The sequence below is a fragment of the Petaurus breviceps genome, unplaced genomic scaffold (genome assembly GCF_028583685.1).
Source record: "Petaurus breviceps papuanus isolate PSGF00001 unplaced genomic scaffold, PetGlider_PUasm1.0 90895, whole genome shotgun sequence".
Taxonomy (NCBI): Eukaryota; Metazoa; Chordata; class Mammalia; order Diprotodontia; family Petauridae; genus Petaurus; species Petaurus breviceps.
In genome coordinates, this window is record NW_027187372.1 from 28,851,630 (window position 1) to 28,866,745 (window position 15,116).

The following is a 15,116-nucleotide window of genomic DNA, read 5'->3' on the forward strand; positions in this document are numbered from 1 at the left end:
GATGAGGAAACTGAGGTTGACAGCTGAAGTGACTTGTCCAAGATTACACAGCCTGTAAGTGTCTGAGGCAAAATAGGTCACCCAGATGTCCCTCCTGGAGTCTTTGGTTTCATTTAAGACCCAGTCTAAATGCCACTTCCTATACTAAACCTTCCCTTATTCCCCAGTTGTTAATTCTCCTTTGTATTTTTATTTTGTATTTGCTAGTCATGCCGGGTAGCATAGCACAGTGGGCAGCAATCCAGTCTCTAAATCAGGGAGAGCTGGATTCAAAACTAGCTTCAGACACACACATACAGGTTGTGTATGTTGCATCAAAGGTGCTGATCTGCATTGGTGGAGGAATTTCTTCACTCAGGAGTTCCATATACCAATGAAATCAAAGGTCTAGTCTCTATCCCCTATCTGTTGTTTACTCCTAGTAGGATGTAAGTTCCTTGAGGGCTGGGACTTGTTTTTTTCTGTCTTTGTATTCCCGTGTGCCTAACAGAATGCATTGCACATGGTAAGTGTTTAATAAATGTTTACTAAATCGAATTTCTTTCTCTATTGATTATGCCCATTTCATCAATGCACTGGGTGGAGGCATTACAGAGATGTCCCTCTTACAGGGTATGAGGAGGATCAGAGATTAAATCTCCTACTTGAGGCAGGAAATTGCAAAGAGAAGGCATCCCTTAATGAATTTATGACCATCCCCACTTTGGAAAAGTAGACCCATCATTAACAGGCTAATTCCAGCCAACAGAGCTAAACCAATCCAAATGGCAGGGCTATCAATGTTCCTGTCCCATGGAGCTGAAACATGCCAGTTTCAGGGAAGAGAAACAAGTCCATGATTGTAAGAGGAATCAAGACCAACGGGGAGATAACTATTTCAATAGCTTGGGTGAGACCCTAGACAAAACTTAAATGTAACACTTGGTAATTTGCCAAACACTGGTATTAATCCAGAAGGTGGAAGAATTTTTTAGATATTTCTCACTTAACCAAGAGATGTCTATCTCAATATCAAATGGAATAAGACATATTCTATTAATATGCAAATTCTTATCATGCATCAAGGCCTCACAGATCAGAGATTTAGGTCAGGAGGGATCTTAGAGGTTATCTAGTCCAACCTCTATCTCCCTCCACCCCCAACCTATTTTACAAAGGAAAAAACTAAGGCCTATCTTTTTTGGATGACTTACCCAAGGTCATACAACTGGCTAGAACCCAAGTGTTCTGGCTCCTACCTTCATAATCTTTTCACCACATTGCTTCATTTGAGCAATTACCATAACGGCGATAATGACAATTACATTTTATTGGGTTTTATAGTTTGCAAAGCACTTTCATGTCCTTTATATTATTTGATCCACACAACAATCCCGTGATACTATTGTGTCATTACCCACACTTTTTTTTGTTGTTGTTGTTCAGTCATTTTAGTCTTCTCTGACTCTTTGTCGCCCCATTTGGGGTTTTCTGGGCAAAAGATCCTGTAGTGGTTTGCCATTTCCTTCTCTAGTTAATTTTACAAATGAGGAAATTGAGGCAAACAGGGTTAAGTGACATGCCCAGGCTCATATAACTAGTTAGTATCTGAGGTCAGATTTGAACTCAGGAAGATGAGTCTCCCTGACTTCAGGCTTGGCACTCTATATCCACTGGGTCACCTCACTGTCCATCTCCATTTTTAAAGATGAGGAAACTGAGTTCAGAGAAATCAAGTCCAAGGTCACAAGGAATGGTAGAGTTTACCATCCTGAAAGGTACTAGCCAAGCACCAAGAATAGTTGGGCCTTGGGTCCTCTTGAGTTGAACTCATGGCCCAACAGAGAAATGTCCTGAAGCCTAACACTATGTCTCTGTTTGGCATTTAAAGCCCTTCACAAGTCAACCTGTCTTTCCAGGTTGATTACACATTATTACCCTTTGTGCATTCCATATTCCCACCAAACTGGCCTACATCTCCTGTCTTTAAACAGGCTATCCCCAGCACACCAACATCTCCCACCCTCCACTCCCCTTCCCAGGAATGTTCTCTCTTCTGTTCTCCTTTGGGAATTCCTAGTTCCATTCAAGGCTGAGTTCGTTTGCTTTCAGAACATCCTTCCAGAGGCATTCCTGACTCCCCTAATTGTTAATGTTACCCCATATCACTTTGTATTAATATTGTGTATGCATATACACATACACACACATATACTAATGAGGGGTACATATGTTCACTAAAAAGTTAATTCAGTATACATATACATTTAATATAAATTTATAATATAATATGAATTATACAATATAGTATCTAATAAATATAATATATAATAGAGTAAATATAATATATATTTATTTTACTATGTATTTTACTATACTTTCCAGTGAACATGCGTTACCCTCATTACTAGAATATAAGCTCACCAAGGGAAGAGACTGTCACATTTTGGCATTTAAGAAGCATAATAGCTTACATTTATGTAACACTTTAAGGATTTGTAAAATGTTTTACCTGTGTTAAATCTCATTTGGTCTTTATAACAACCCTATTATTATCCTCATCTTTTTTTTTTTTTTTTGCTTTTTGGAGTTGCAATTAGGGTTGTGACTTGCCCAAGGTCACATGGCTAGTAAATGTTAAGTGTCTGAGGTTGAATTTGAACTCAGGTCCTCCTGACTCCAGGGTCAGTGCTCTATTCACTGCGCCACCTAGCCGCCCCTATTATCCTCATCTTACAGATGGGGAAACTGAGTCTGAGAGAGATTCATTGAGTTGCCAGAGGTCACACAGAAATATCTGAAGCATGATTGGAATTCAGGTCTTCCTCCAAGGTGGAGTACTCTATCAACTCTGCCACCCAGTATTTGTATCCCCAGAGGCCAACAATGTTTGGTACACAGTAGGGGCTTAATAAATGCTTGTTGGTTGATTGATAAATTGATTGGTCTGGTCTTTCTTTTCCCCTAGGGCTTGGGAAGGCCCAGGCTGGGTAATTTGCAGCAGCACTTATCTCCTGTTCCTCTTTTTTAAGCCTGTCTGGTTTCAAGCCCCCTCCCATCATCCCCACCTCCCCCACTTCCCCTGAGAGTTTTCTAAGCTCCAACAGCTGTGGTGCCAGTTGCCTGCCTGCCTGCCTGTCTGCCCTTTATCTGTCCCCATACGTTCATCCCCAGGGGGCCTACACCCATTATAACTTTTCCAAAACAACATCTAGGGAAACCCAACCAATCCCAAGGCCTCTTGTCTGGTTTCCTCCAAGATGAATAAAGGGAGGGAGCTGATTCTCTCTCTGGTCTTCCCTTAGTCCCTAGTGGGTAAGGAGAAGGAGATTTACAAAGGGCCCCTCCTGGGGTCTGGAATGAAAGTCTTAAAATCAGTCTTGGTCCTCCATTGCTCAAAATCTATGTGTGCTCCCTAGTGCTTAGCTTGGGAGAACTTTAGTCACGTGGGCCCCCTCTCCCCAAACAGGGGAAGAGACAGCAGGAAAAGGGGACTGGGCTTTGGGATGCCTTTTTAGGGGAAGAGTACTTAGCCATTTTTGTATCATGGTCCCCTTTGATGGCCTGGAGAAACTTATAGACCCCTTTTCAAAAAGATGTTTTTAATAAATACATAAAATAAAATGTGTAAGATTTTAAAGGAAACCAATTACACTAAAATAGTTGTTAAATTTTTTTTAAGTTCACAGACCACAAATTAAGAACTTCTGCTCTATAGTGTTATTGAATTCTTTATTTTAGTGCTTCCCCCTGGCCCCCAATCTTTTGTAGCCTAATTTGTACCTGTGAATTGACAGACACATTGGGACACTTCAGAGGAGAGACACGTCTAGATAAATACCAGTCTGGCCATCTGGTCATCTCCACCCTCCAGTACAGTCTTATCTCTTTCCTCTCTGTCTCTCTGTTTCCCTCTCTGGATCTCTCTCTGTCTCTCTCTGCTTCTCTCTTTCTCTGTCTCTCTGTTTTTGTCTCTGTCTCTCTCCCTCTCTCCACACACACACACACACACACACACACACACACACACACACATACCCTGCCTTAGTTGGAGTCCCTAATCATTATAATAATTAATCATTATTGCTTCCTCTTCCTAAGAAGGTCTCTACACCTTCCACCCTTTACCCTCTGTGGTAATAAACTGGTAAAATGGAGAGTAAGGAACCATAAGCCATGACACCTTGTAAGAGTGTCACATAACAGTTAGGAAGCATCTCTGGAGGGCCAGGAAAGGTCTCTGAGGGGCCAGATGTCAGTTGTGAGGATTGCTGGTGACCTTCCCTTTCCCATTCTCCTGTCCTTCCCAAGTCCAATCCTGTGAAAGTCCTGAGATTTCTTATCTATTTGGTTCATATTATGACAAAATAAAGTCTCTGTGTGTAGCCAATCTTGGGTGCAAGGAAGACTGCTATGATATAGTGTGAGGGTCAATCAACCACCAATTATTAAATGCTTACTGTGTTCCTAATACTGTGCTAAGTGCTTACTCTGTTGCCTAGAACAAGGTAGACATCTGCAGGATGAGTCCAAGATTTGGGGAAATGGATTGGTATCCTTTATATCATCCACTTCCAAGTCACCCAGGACCTACTTCCACTACTGACCTCTCTGGTTTTCTTAAAGTCCCAACAAAAATCCCACCTTTTACAAGGTCTTCCCCAAACCCTCTTAATTCTAGTCCCTTCCCTCTATTAATTATTTCCTCTTTATCCTGTACATAGGGTGCCTTGTACATATTTGTTTGCATGATGTCTTCCTTATTAGACTGTAAGCTCCTTGAGGGCAGAGACTGTCTTTTGCCTTTTTTTTTTCCTTGTATTTCCAGCACTTAGCACAGTAACTGGCACATATTATGGGCTTAATAAATGTGTATTGACTGATTGATTGAAATTAATGCCTGGTCCCTGTTACCTGTTACCTTAGTTGCCATGAGAGTAGACATATAGTATGATAGAAAGATTTCATAGATGAGAGTCGAGACCTGAGTTCTTTCACTAACTCACTGCATGACTCTCCCCATGCTAAGGCCTCAGTTTCCTCATCCATAAAATGAGGGGATGAGACCATTATCTTTAAGATTCCTTCCAATTCTGACATTTTTGTTTGTAAAAGTCACCTACTGGGGGAGTGAGTGGGTGAAAGATCCCTAGCCTGTTCCTACTTTACTCAGAGAAGTCACCGGTCTCGTTGGCTAAGGGGGCAGGCACCTGTTTGTCCTTTCCACCTGGGCTATGACTGATTTGAATACCAATCTCCTCAGAGGAGGATCTGACTTGGGGAAATGTCCACACTCACTCTGCCTTGGGGAAATGTCCACACTCACTCTGCCTTCTACATAGCTGAGATCCCCCCTTAAAGTCCCCAGCCCCACTTCTAGCTCCAGCTTCCTTCTGGTGAGAGATTTCTTCCTTAAAGTCCCCAGCCCCACTTCTAGTTCCAGCTTCCTTCCTTCCTTCCTTCCTTCCTTCCTTCCTTCCTTCCTTCCTTCCTTCCTTCCTTCCTTCCTTCCTTCCTTCCTTCCTTCCTTCCTCCCTCCCTCCCTCCCTCCCTCCCTTCCTTCCTACTTCCCTTCTTTCTTCCTTTCTTCTTTTCCTTCATTCCTCTGTCCCTTCCTGCCTTCCTTTCTCTCCCCCTCCCTCTCTTCTTCCTTCCTTCCTTCCTTCTTTCCTTCCTTCCTTCCTTCCTTCCTTCCTTCCTTCCTTTCCTTCCTTCCTCCCTCCCTCCCTCCCTCCCTCCCTTCCTTCCTTCCTTCCTTCCTTCCTTCCTTCCTTCCTTCCTTCCTTCCTTCCTTCCTTTCTTGCTTTCTTTCTCTCTGAGTTTCATCAGGTTTGTCACTATGACAGTGCATGGGTTGGAGAGAGGCCTTGGTCCTTTCAGCTATTTCCTGCCTGCACTGTTACCATGGTGGCCAAAGCCTGGATAGCCTGCATCTGCCACTGCTCTTGCTGCTATTTTTGTATGTCACCTGGAAAACCTGTGGGTAGCTGCTGAGGGGTTGATGTTTCCTGGCTCAGGAGCAAAACTTGTAGCTTCCTTCCCATTCCCCATCTTGTTCGTCCCGCAACAACGTTCTTAAAAGCTTCCTTTAGCACCAAGGAGACATTTTGCTCCCTTCTCTAAAGGAATAGTAGTAATTAATAATAACAATCACAAAAATACCTTCAGTGAGTCAGTAGACAATGAGCTCACCTCCCAATATTTTAAATCAATTATAAAAAAGCAATACTTTTTTCTACTAGTATAAAAGTCTTCATAGTATATTAAGTATAAAGGAATCATGTAACCTAGGACCATTCCTATCAGAATTCCATTGAAAAAGACAAGAATATAAACACAATAGTTTGCATTTATATAGCATTTACCTATGTGTTCATGTATATGTAGATATATATTTAGAGAGAGATGGAGACAGAGAGAATGAGAGAGGAGAGAGAGGGAGAGAGAGGTGGGGGGGAGAGAGAGAGACAGACAGATAGACAGAGAGAGATGAGTATTTTAAGGTTTGCAAAGAACTTTAGATGCATAATTTCATTCCACCCTCATCACCACCCGGTGATGGATTGGGGAGTGGGGGGAGAGAAAAACTAAGGCTACTTGAGTAGTACAGAGGAGAAAGGTAAAGAAAGCCTGAATTAGGGAGGTACTAGAAAGGTATGGATGTCGGAGATATTTCAAGGTAAGAATGTCTATGACTGGGGACTGATGGGACATTGGAGATTACAGAGAGATAAGAGTCAAAGGTCACTGAGTTTCCAAGTTTTCATGACTGGGTTTAATAGAAATAGGGAAGTCAGGGAAAAGAATATATTTTGACCTTAAAAGGTGTGTTTCCGAGAGAAGCTAGGGCCCCCAGGGCAAGGGTGGGAAGAAGGTCTGATGGGAGGAGGCTTAAAAACCCCTGCAGTTTTGGGGAGTTGTGGGAAGTCATGAATGAACCTAATTTAAGCAGCTTTCCTACTCCAGAAACTGAGGGAAGACCAGCTGCTGGTCCTCCCTGGGGAGGTACTGATGTGTCTTATCACCAAAGGACAGATGGGGCAGGGACAGCATTAAGGAGGTCTAAAAAAAGCATAAGATTAAAGCACTCAGACCCAACATAGATACACCCCAAGTCTCAAACACATACATACTCCAAAATATACCAGATACCAACATATACAAGATCCACAATAGCCATATTGCTACCCCTCCCCACAACAGCATCACATAAGCATATGTCCACAACCCTCCTCAATGCATGGCCATGTCCAAGCACACAAGCATTCACAGACATAACTTGAAGGCACATACACTCAAATGTGAGAATTGTATGAGCTCTGCAGCAGCTGGCTTCAGTGTCAGAGGAAGGTGACATCATCTTCCCAGAATATTTCAATACAACCTTTGCCTGAGGACCAGGTTTCACCAAATCTCAGGTCTCTAAGTATAGCAAGAGAACTTGGTGTTAACCCCAGGAACTCAGCTGAATTCCTAGAAGCACAAAATATGGTGCTGGTCACATCTTCAATTCAATTCAGAAAACATTTATTAAGCACCGACTATGTGCCAGACACTGTGTTAAGTGCCGGAAATTAAAAAAAACAAACCTGAACAAACATCAAAATTGTGCAGCTTCAGACAAGTTACTTAACTTCTGAATCTCGGTTTTCACACTATATAAATGTTAGCTGTTATCATTAAATGTTAGCTATCATTATTATTATTATTATATCCCAGAGAGTCCTTATTGCTTTGCTGCAATTAATGAGGGTTTATTAAGAACCTTCTATGTGCCAGAACTGGGAATACAAAGAAAGAATCCCTACGTCAAAGAAATGGAAACAATGGTGCCCTCTTTGTATTAACATGTCCAAGCAAGAGTACTCTTGGACATGACAACAGAAATATGGCAGTCAGTCCAGACATCAACAAGTACTATGCCATCAGTTTGCCACATAGAAACACACCAGGAATGTAATATGTGAATTTATTCAGGAATAATTACAATGTTTCTTTAGCCTGTAATACACCCACTTTTATGGGTCTCAATCTGTAGTGAACTGAGCATAGTTTACTGTGTTTTCTTTTAACTGATTTGGTTCATTCAGTAATTATTTGCTGAAATATTTCTAACTTCCAGGACATTTTGAAAGTCTATAGGCTCAGAGGGACAGAATAACTTCTTTAAGACTATGTTTCAACATCTATATAATGGGAGAGTTGCCCTTTGTGATCTCAAAGGTCTCTAGCTCTAGCTGAATTTTGAACCTTTGCAAAGTGTGCTCTTCTGGAAAATCTGGGGCATATGGTCACTGTATGTATAGTTGTAGATGTTTTGTTGTTAGCAATAGTAACTCTTCAACAGTGGAATTTTCCATAAAAGTTCTGTGAGGGGCGTGGAATCCAATTCACCTGGACTCGCTATCCCTCTTTTTGAAACATCTGTCTTATGGCAACACCCTTGGGCCATAATATTTAGCAGGTGGCATAAGCCCCACTGGTGGGTCAAAGTCATGCAAATGGCTGCAGGAGACCAAAGGCCAATCCTTAGCCCAGAGTAAATCTGGATTATCTCCAATTTAGCCCATAGGTAGACTGTTTGTACATAGTTGTTTGCATGTTGTCTCCCACATTAGACAGTGAGTTTCTTGAGAGTAGGAATTATATTTTGGCTCTCTTTGCATCCCCAGCACTTAGCACAGTGCCTGGAACATAGAAGGTTTTTAATAAACATTTAGCAACTGATTGACTAAAGTGAATATTGCTCATTTGCTTGATAAAAGCAACAGGTTTAATTTCCGTTAGATGCCAGTTAACTAAGTGTGTGAGGAGGGTTGTTAATGAGATCTAATGTCTTAGGTAAATCACAACCTCTATGGGCTTCACTTTCCCCTCCTGTAAAAAGGGGAGAATAATCCTAGGTTGTTGTGAGGATCAAATAAGAAACCATATGTTGAAATGTCTGAATTGCTAGGCTAGTGTGCCATGGTGTAAGTTGGAAGAGCTCGTGGAAGTTGCTGGAATCTAAAATCACAACATGATAGACTTTAAATGTTCAAACAGTTCCAAGAGAGCATCTAGGCCAACATTGTCATTTTACAAAGTGGGAGATTGAAGATGAGAGAAGTAACTTGCCTATGTCATGCAGATTGTAAATAGTCAACCAGGATTCAAATGTGGTTTTTTGAACAACCCAAACAATACTCATTCCATGGCACCACACCAGTAGGGTAAATTCTCCCATAAGCTTTAGTCCTCTTTCTTTTTCTTTCTCCTTGATTTCTCCCTTCCTCCTTTTTTTTTTTTTTAACACCAATTCAATGCAAAATCTATTTCATTCATTCATTCATTAAAAAAATAATTTCTGCAAAGCACCATACAAAGTGCTGGGGTGGAGTACAAAATACATTCAAGTCCTGGTTTTACTCTTTCTTTGCCTGGATGGCCTTGGGTAAACCACTCCTCTGAGCCTTGGTTTCTCATTCTGTAAAATGAAGGAGGTTGAAAAAAAGATCTATGTTTATATTCATGATTCTAAAGGACTTGGGGAGGGCATTCTAAACTAGATTGTATCCTGCATGTTGTCTCCTGATATAAAATGACAGTTCCCTGAGGATAAGGAAGAGCTCCTTTGTGTCTCTAGCCACAGTACCCCACCGTTGTGCTCCTACGGTAGCTTATAATGATCAATCATTGATTGCGTAGTAAACAAAGGTTTGGAAAGGGTAACGTGCAAAGCTTGTCTGAATATAATTGAGGTAGGGAGTTAAAAAAAAAAGACAGTCTTTTCTTTTGAGGTCCATCTGTCCTCAGTCAGTCTGACTGGAGGGTAGGATAGGGGAGATGCTGAACAAGTAGGTTGGGACCAGAATGTAGGAAACCTTGTATACCAGGAGTTGGTACTTTAGGCTGTAATCAGTAACAGCAACTGGTGATCTTTGGGCAGGGGAATGTCCCAGCGGATTTTTGGAACATCACTCTTGAGTACTGGTGTTCAGGATGAAGGATAGCTGGGCACTCTGAAGGATCGGGAGGTTTTGGATAAGTGGAGAGAGGAGGACATTCTGGGAAGGGATCATTACCCTTCTCTGTCTCTCCCCCTCTGCCCCCTCACTTGGTGTCCCTCCTCTCTTCCGGTTATTCCTGCTTTCTCTCCAGGTTACTTACTCCGGGTTACCCTAGATTCCCTCCCCTCACTCCTTCCCTCTTCCTCCCATCTCCAGCCTCAGCTCCGGTTCCCAGCACTGACGTCACTCCAGGATGACATAAACGCCGGAGGAGGCGGAGGCGGCCGAAGGGGGTGGAGTGCAGGATGCGAAGCGAAGGCCGGCCCTGCCGCACGATGGCCAATAGACACTGCCGCCGTCTCCCCCTCCCTCTCCAAGGCTATGAAAGGAAGAGACTGGCTACGAGTCCGGGCAGTGCAGGAGCAGCGGTGGTGCGGGCGGTCTGGAAGTCCCTAGAGTAGTGGCTGGTCCAGCCTGGCTAACTCTCCCCATCCCGCTGCCGCTGGGACCAGCTTCATAACCCCCGCCTCCACTCTCGAAGACAGTGCGCCCGATATGAGCCAGACCCGCTGGACTGGGAAGAAAGCCGATATGCTCCCGGAGATCGCCGCCGCCGTGGGTTTCCTCTCGAGTCTGTTGAGGACCCGGGGCTGTGTAAGCGAACAGAGGCTGCAAGTTTTCAGCGGGGCCCTTCAAGAGGCACTCACAGGTGGGCATATTCAGAGATCAAGTACCATATTCCCTGGTACTTGATCAGGGACCCTTACAGTCCCACCCACCCTAAACTGTCCCCTCGATCATCGCGGGCAGTGCCAACTTCCCACCCCATTCCACCCGGGCCAACACTTTCCCGTACCCCCGGGGTACAAATGTTTTCCCCAAGTGCCCAGTTTGCGTAATCCGACCTCAAAGTATTACAGAAATGTGAGTTATTAATGTTGTTCTACAGTGGAGAGATGCGAGTGGTGAAGAATATTATTATTATCATCTCGAAGGGGGAGGAAGAGAAGGGAGGGTGGAGGTGGACCGCAGTGGCTGCGGGATGCTGACCACGGAGCCTGTGGCGGGGCACAATCCCTTGTCCCTGTCTGAATCCTTTCAAACATCAGAGATACACAGCCACTGTCCTTTAATGGTTACACAAAACCTCCTTATAACTCGGGCTTTGGGCAGACTCGAGAGCCAAGGAGTTTCAATTGTAGTTTCCCTTCGGTTTCTTTTCAGTTCCCCTTGAACCATTTGCCTCCTCCCCTCGTTTGTGAAGGTGTCCAGCCTTGTCTGGAAGCCCACTTTCAGGGAGGTCCCAGAGTGTGGGGGTTGGAGAGACTGGAATTAGTAAAAGGGATCTGGTCGAGCTACCAGCTGTTGTGAACTGGCTCCTTCGGGAGTGGGACTGTTTCCTCAAAACAAGTCTCTAGCCAAGGCCCTAGCTCTTTGATTTCTATGTCTGTTGGTGGAAGATTTTTCTGATTATAAGCCTTGGGAGAATTAAACGCTCTAGTTTTCCTATGAGAAGCACTGAGGACACAGAAGGGAGGTGATTTGCTCCATAATCTTATAATGTTATAGCAACTGAGTTGGAATCAAAATTCTTGGCTTCTGGTCTGTGAGTTGACTGCCCCTGGAACTCACACAGGCCAAGCCCGGGCATGCTAATCATCAATCCCATCTTTAAATTGGGACTACTGTTAGAGGCTGTGGCCGCAGACCACTGCCACCAGGGTGAGCACTGCAAGACGGTCAAAGTTTCCTCTGATGCAGCCTTTCCTGAGCTTTTTGTCTGGATGGCTACATTTTCCTGCCTGTCAGGGGCTGAAGATGCTTGAAATTGCTTAGTGATAAAGTATGCTTATAACGTTGCTTAGGCTTCCTTCTCTTTGCCTGTACATTTAATCCATGGCCATCCTAGCTATGCCCTTAGCATAGCCTGTGCCAGCCTGACTTGAATTAACCAGGAAATCTCCCCATTTCCCTCCACAGAGCACTACAAACACCACTGGTTCCCAGAAAAGCCATCCAAAGGTTCAGGCTACCGATGCATACGAATCAACCACAAGATGGACCCCATCATTAGCAAGGTAGCCAGGCAGATTGGACTCAGCCTGCCCCAGTTATACCGCCTGCTGCCCAGCGAGTTGACCCTTTGGGTGGACCCCTATGAAGTGTCCTACCGGATTGGAGAAGATGGATCAATTTGTGTCCTCTATGAGGAAGGGCCCACTCCATCCTCTTATGGACTCCTCACTTGCAAGAACCAAATTATGTTGGGCCGGAGCAGCCCCTCGAAGAACTATGTGATGGCCGTCTCCAGTTAAGACCCCTACTACTGCCCTCCCCCCCCCACAATCTACTGTATTCATTCAGCCGTGACAACAGGCTGCTGCATACCTCAACTTGGGGAATCATATTTTTAAATGAAGAGTTATTTATATATATTTTTTTTAAAAAAGAGGGGGAAAAAAACCAAAATTTTTTTTTTAAGAAAAAAATCCTTAGTGGGAGCTGCTTGGAAGTGGTCTCCTATGGTGCCTTTGGAAAGAAATATTGTGAGCCTGAGTGTCTTGAAGCCAGTATCTGCCAGTGGGAGAGGGAGCAGTTTAGGTGTATGGACTTGGCAGGATGGAGGTGATGGTGGGATTGGGAAGGGTATAGGGTAGGAGCCTGGTCAGCACCCCAGGGAAAATGAGAACATCTGTGGTTAGCAACTGTGAATGAGGAAGATCAGGGTCTACCCTGGGTGGGAGAAGGGTACAGGGGAATTTCAATTTATAGCCTCCTGTACCCACAGCCAGGGTTCCAGGAACCTGATCCTCTTTTGCTAAGGGGCTTTCAAGCCTAAACTTTTGAAATACTATGTTGCCTATCTTTTCTTTCTTTTTTTTTTTTATCTCTTTCCCCCCCCCCCTCTGATGAGATCATGGGCAGGAAACAAAAGGGCAGCTTCCTTATTCCTCCTGCCTGGATCAACTTTTCTTGAAATTAAGAAATTGTCCTGATAATGTCCTCCTCAGGGTCTGGAAGGTTTTGATATCTCAGCTGTGATTTCTAAGGCTTGGGGTTTTTATTTTTTTTTTAGTTTTTTTGGTGATGGAGGGTCTGGAATAGAATAGAAGGGTAAGGAAACCTGCACAAAATCTTCATGTTGCTTTTATGCTGCTCTGTGTATGTATATGTGTGTATACTGAATTCTCAAGGGGATGATTTGTAATGGAAGATTGGGGCCCAAAGAGCTCTCAATGGGGAAAGGCTCTTTGTACTGGCAGCCTTGTCTGCTGCCCTGCTTAGGGAACCACGCAAAAGTCCTGATGATGCTGCCATTATCCCTTTGAAAGGTGAATTCAAAAAGCTACAGGGAACTTCAGGACTTTTATGACAAGTCTTCTTTTCAAAGAACAAATCTCCTCTTCCTCTCCCCCTCTTTGTTCTTGGGTTGTCACTAGAGCTGCTCCCATCCTTTTAGGACAAAAGTTCTCAAGCCTTGTGCAATATGGCCTCCTGCAACTCACAGTGGCCTTGTGGTGGAATGATTCTCCAGCCCTCTTGAGGGCATCCATGAAGGATCACTCTCCCTGAGGTCCTCTGGGCTCCAGTTGGCTAGTTTGTTTTGATGGCACCTCTTGCCTGAGCCCCAGTTTCTACAGGCCTTGGCATTGTTCTCAGGCTGCCTCTAAAAGCAAACCTTTGGGCATTTACTTCTCCTTGGCACTGAGTGCCTGGTGGTGGAAGAGGAGTGTCTTTCTCTAAATGTGACTCCAATCCGTTAGTAGAATTGTGCAATATTTACTGTTCTTGGTTGGGGAGAAATAGAAAACTGCTGCACTAGAAAAGAATATCCTTTTCCCTTCATCCCCACCCTGCTCATGGGAGTGAGGCAGAGGGTTGAGGAGGCTTCAGGTATCCTGGATCAGAACACCCTGGGATGGACACAGCTGGAGCATCTGGTCAGCTTGGTTAAACTCCTGTTGTGCTAGGGCTTAGTAAAGAATCTCTCTCCCCTCCCCTCCCCATCCCCTTCTGTGGAAGTCTCTCCCCAGTTTTCTTTTTCCCTCTGGATTTCCCAAGCTGCTCTATTTCCTGATTCATAAGGTGCTAATAACCAAACACTCTCTCTACTCTTTCATTCTAGTCCTTCCCCCTTTGTGACTGCACCAAATTTTGTGCTAGCTCCTAGACCCTGGTTCGAGTATTAAGTTTAATTGAAAGTTAATTCTTCACCCACAGAGCAGGGAATTGATTCCTTGACCTGTGGGATGGGTAAAAACAACAAACAGCTGTGAATCACTGTGGAATATGTCCTTGCCCCTGACTGCACACAGGACCCTGCCGTTTGTGGTCTCTTCAATATTTTCTCTCTTTTCTTCCTTAATATGTACTTTTAAAAAACAAGATTTCAGAGCTGGACTGTTGAGCAGGACTGGTTCTCATAATTAAGTCAAACATGGTTGTGAGTTTGTAAGCTATTCTGACAGAGGGGACAAAGGTTACTAATTGTATATTGTATAGTGTTTTTATATGAAAGAATGTACAGCTCTATTGATAAATGTACACTTTTTTTGTTACTTTAATAAAAATGTAGCTGTTCTAGCTGTGTGGTGTAGACAAATGTAAGTGCCCAACCTTCCTTTCTCTCCTTACCCTTTCACCTCAGGCCTCAGAATTCCTTCTTGGATATGCTTATTGACATTACACCCAAAAGAAATAAGAAGGAACGAGATACCTCATAAGAAACTGGTTTGGGATTTAAGCTAATCTTCAGATTTTTATTCCGTCTTCCTGGGAACAATCCTCTGACCCCCTTCAAATACCTACTTCTTACCTTCTCTCTGGGCAAGTGATTTAACCTCTTCATGCCTCAGTTTCCTCATTTGTAAAATAGAAATAATAATGGCATCCATGGTAGTCATTTTTTTTAGGCTCAAACAATCTAATGTATTTAAGGCAACTTGCAGACCTTAAAGTATCACCTAGTTGTGAGCTATTAGCATGATTTTCATCATAAGCTATAATAGCTAACATTTATGAAATGTGATACAGTTAAAGCCATATATTTTCCCGATTTGTTCTTCACTGTGAAATATACTAGTGTCACTGTTTTCCATTTTAGAGAAGAGAAATATAAGGCAGTGAACTTTGCCCAAGATTATTACA

At 43.5% G+C, this 15,116-nt stretch overlaps 1 protein-coding gene across 1 annotated transcript; it reads left to right on the forward strand.

The window, feature by feature from the left end:
- Nucleotides 1-10,343: 10,343 nt before the first annotated feature.
- Nucleotides 10,344-14,552, forward strand: BTG2 (BTG anti-proliferation factor 2). Its single transcript, XM_069074613.1, has 2 exons — nt 10,344-10,677; nt 11,949-14,552. The coding sequence occupies exons 1-2, from the start codon at nt 10,524-10,526 to the stop codon at nt 12,281-12,283; spliced, it is 489 nt and encodes a 162-aa protein (XP_068930714.1). The 5' UTR covers nt 10,344-10,523; the 3' UTR covers nt 12,284-14,552.
- Nucleotides 14,553-15,116: the final 564 nt, after the last annotated feature.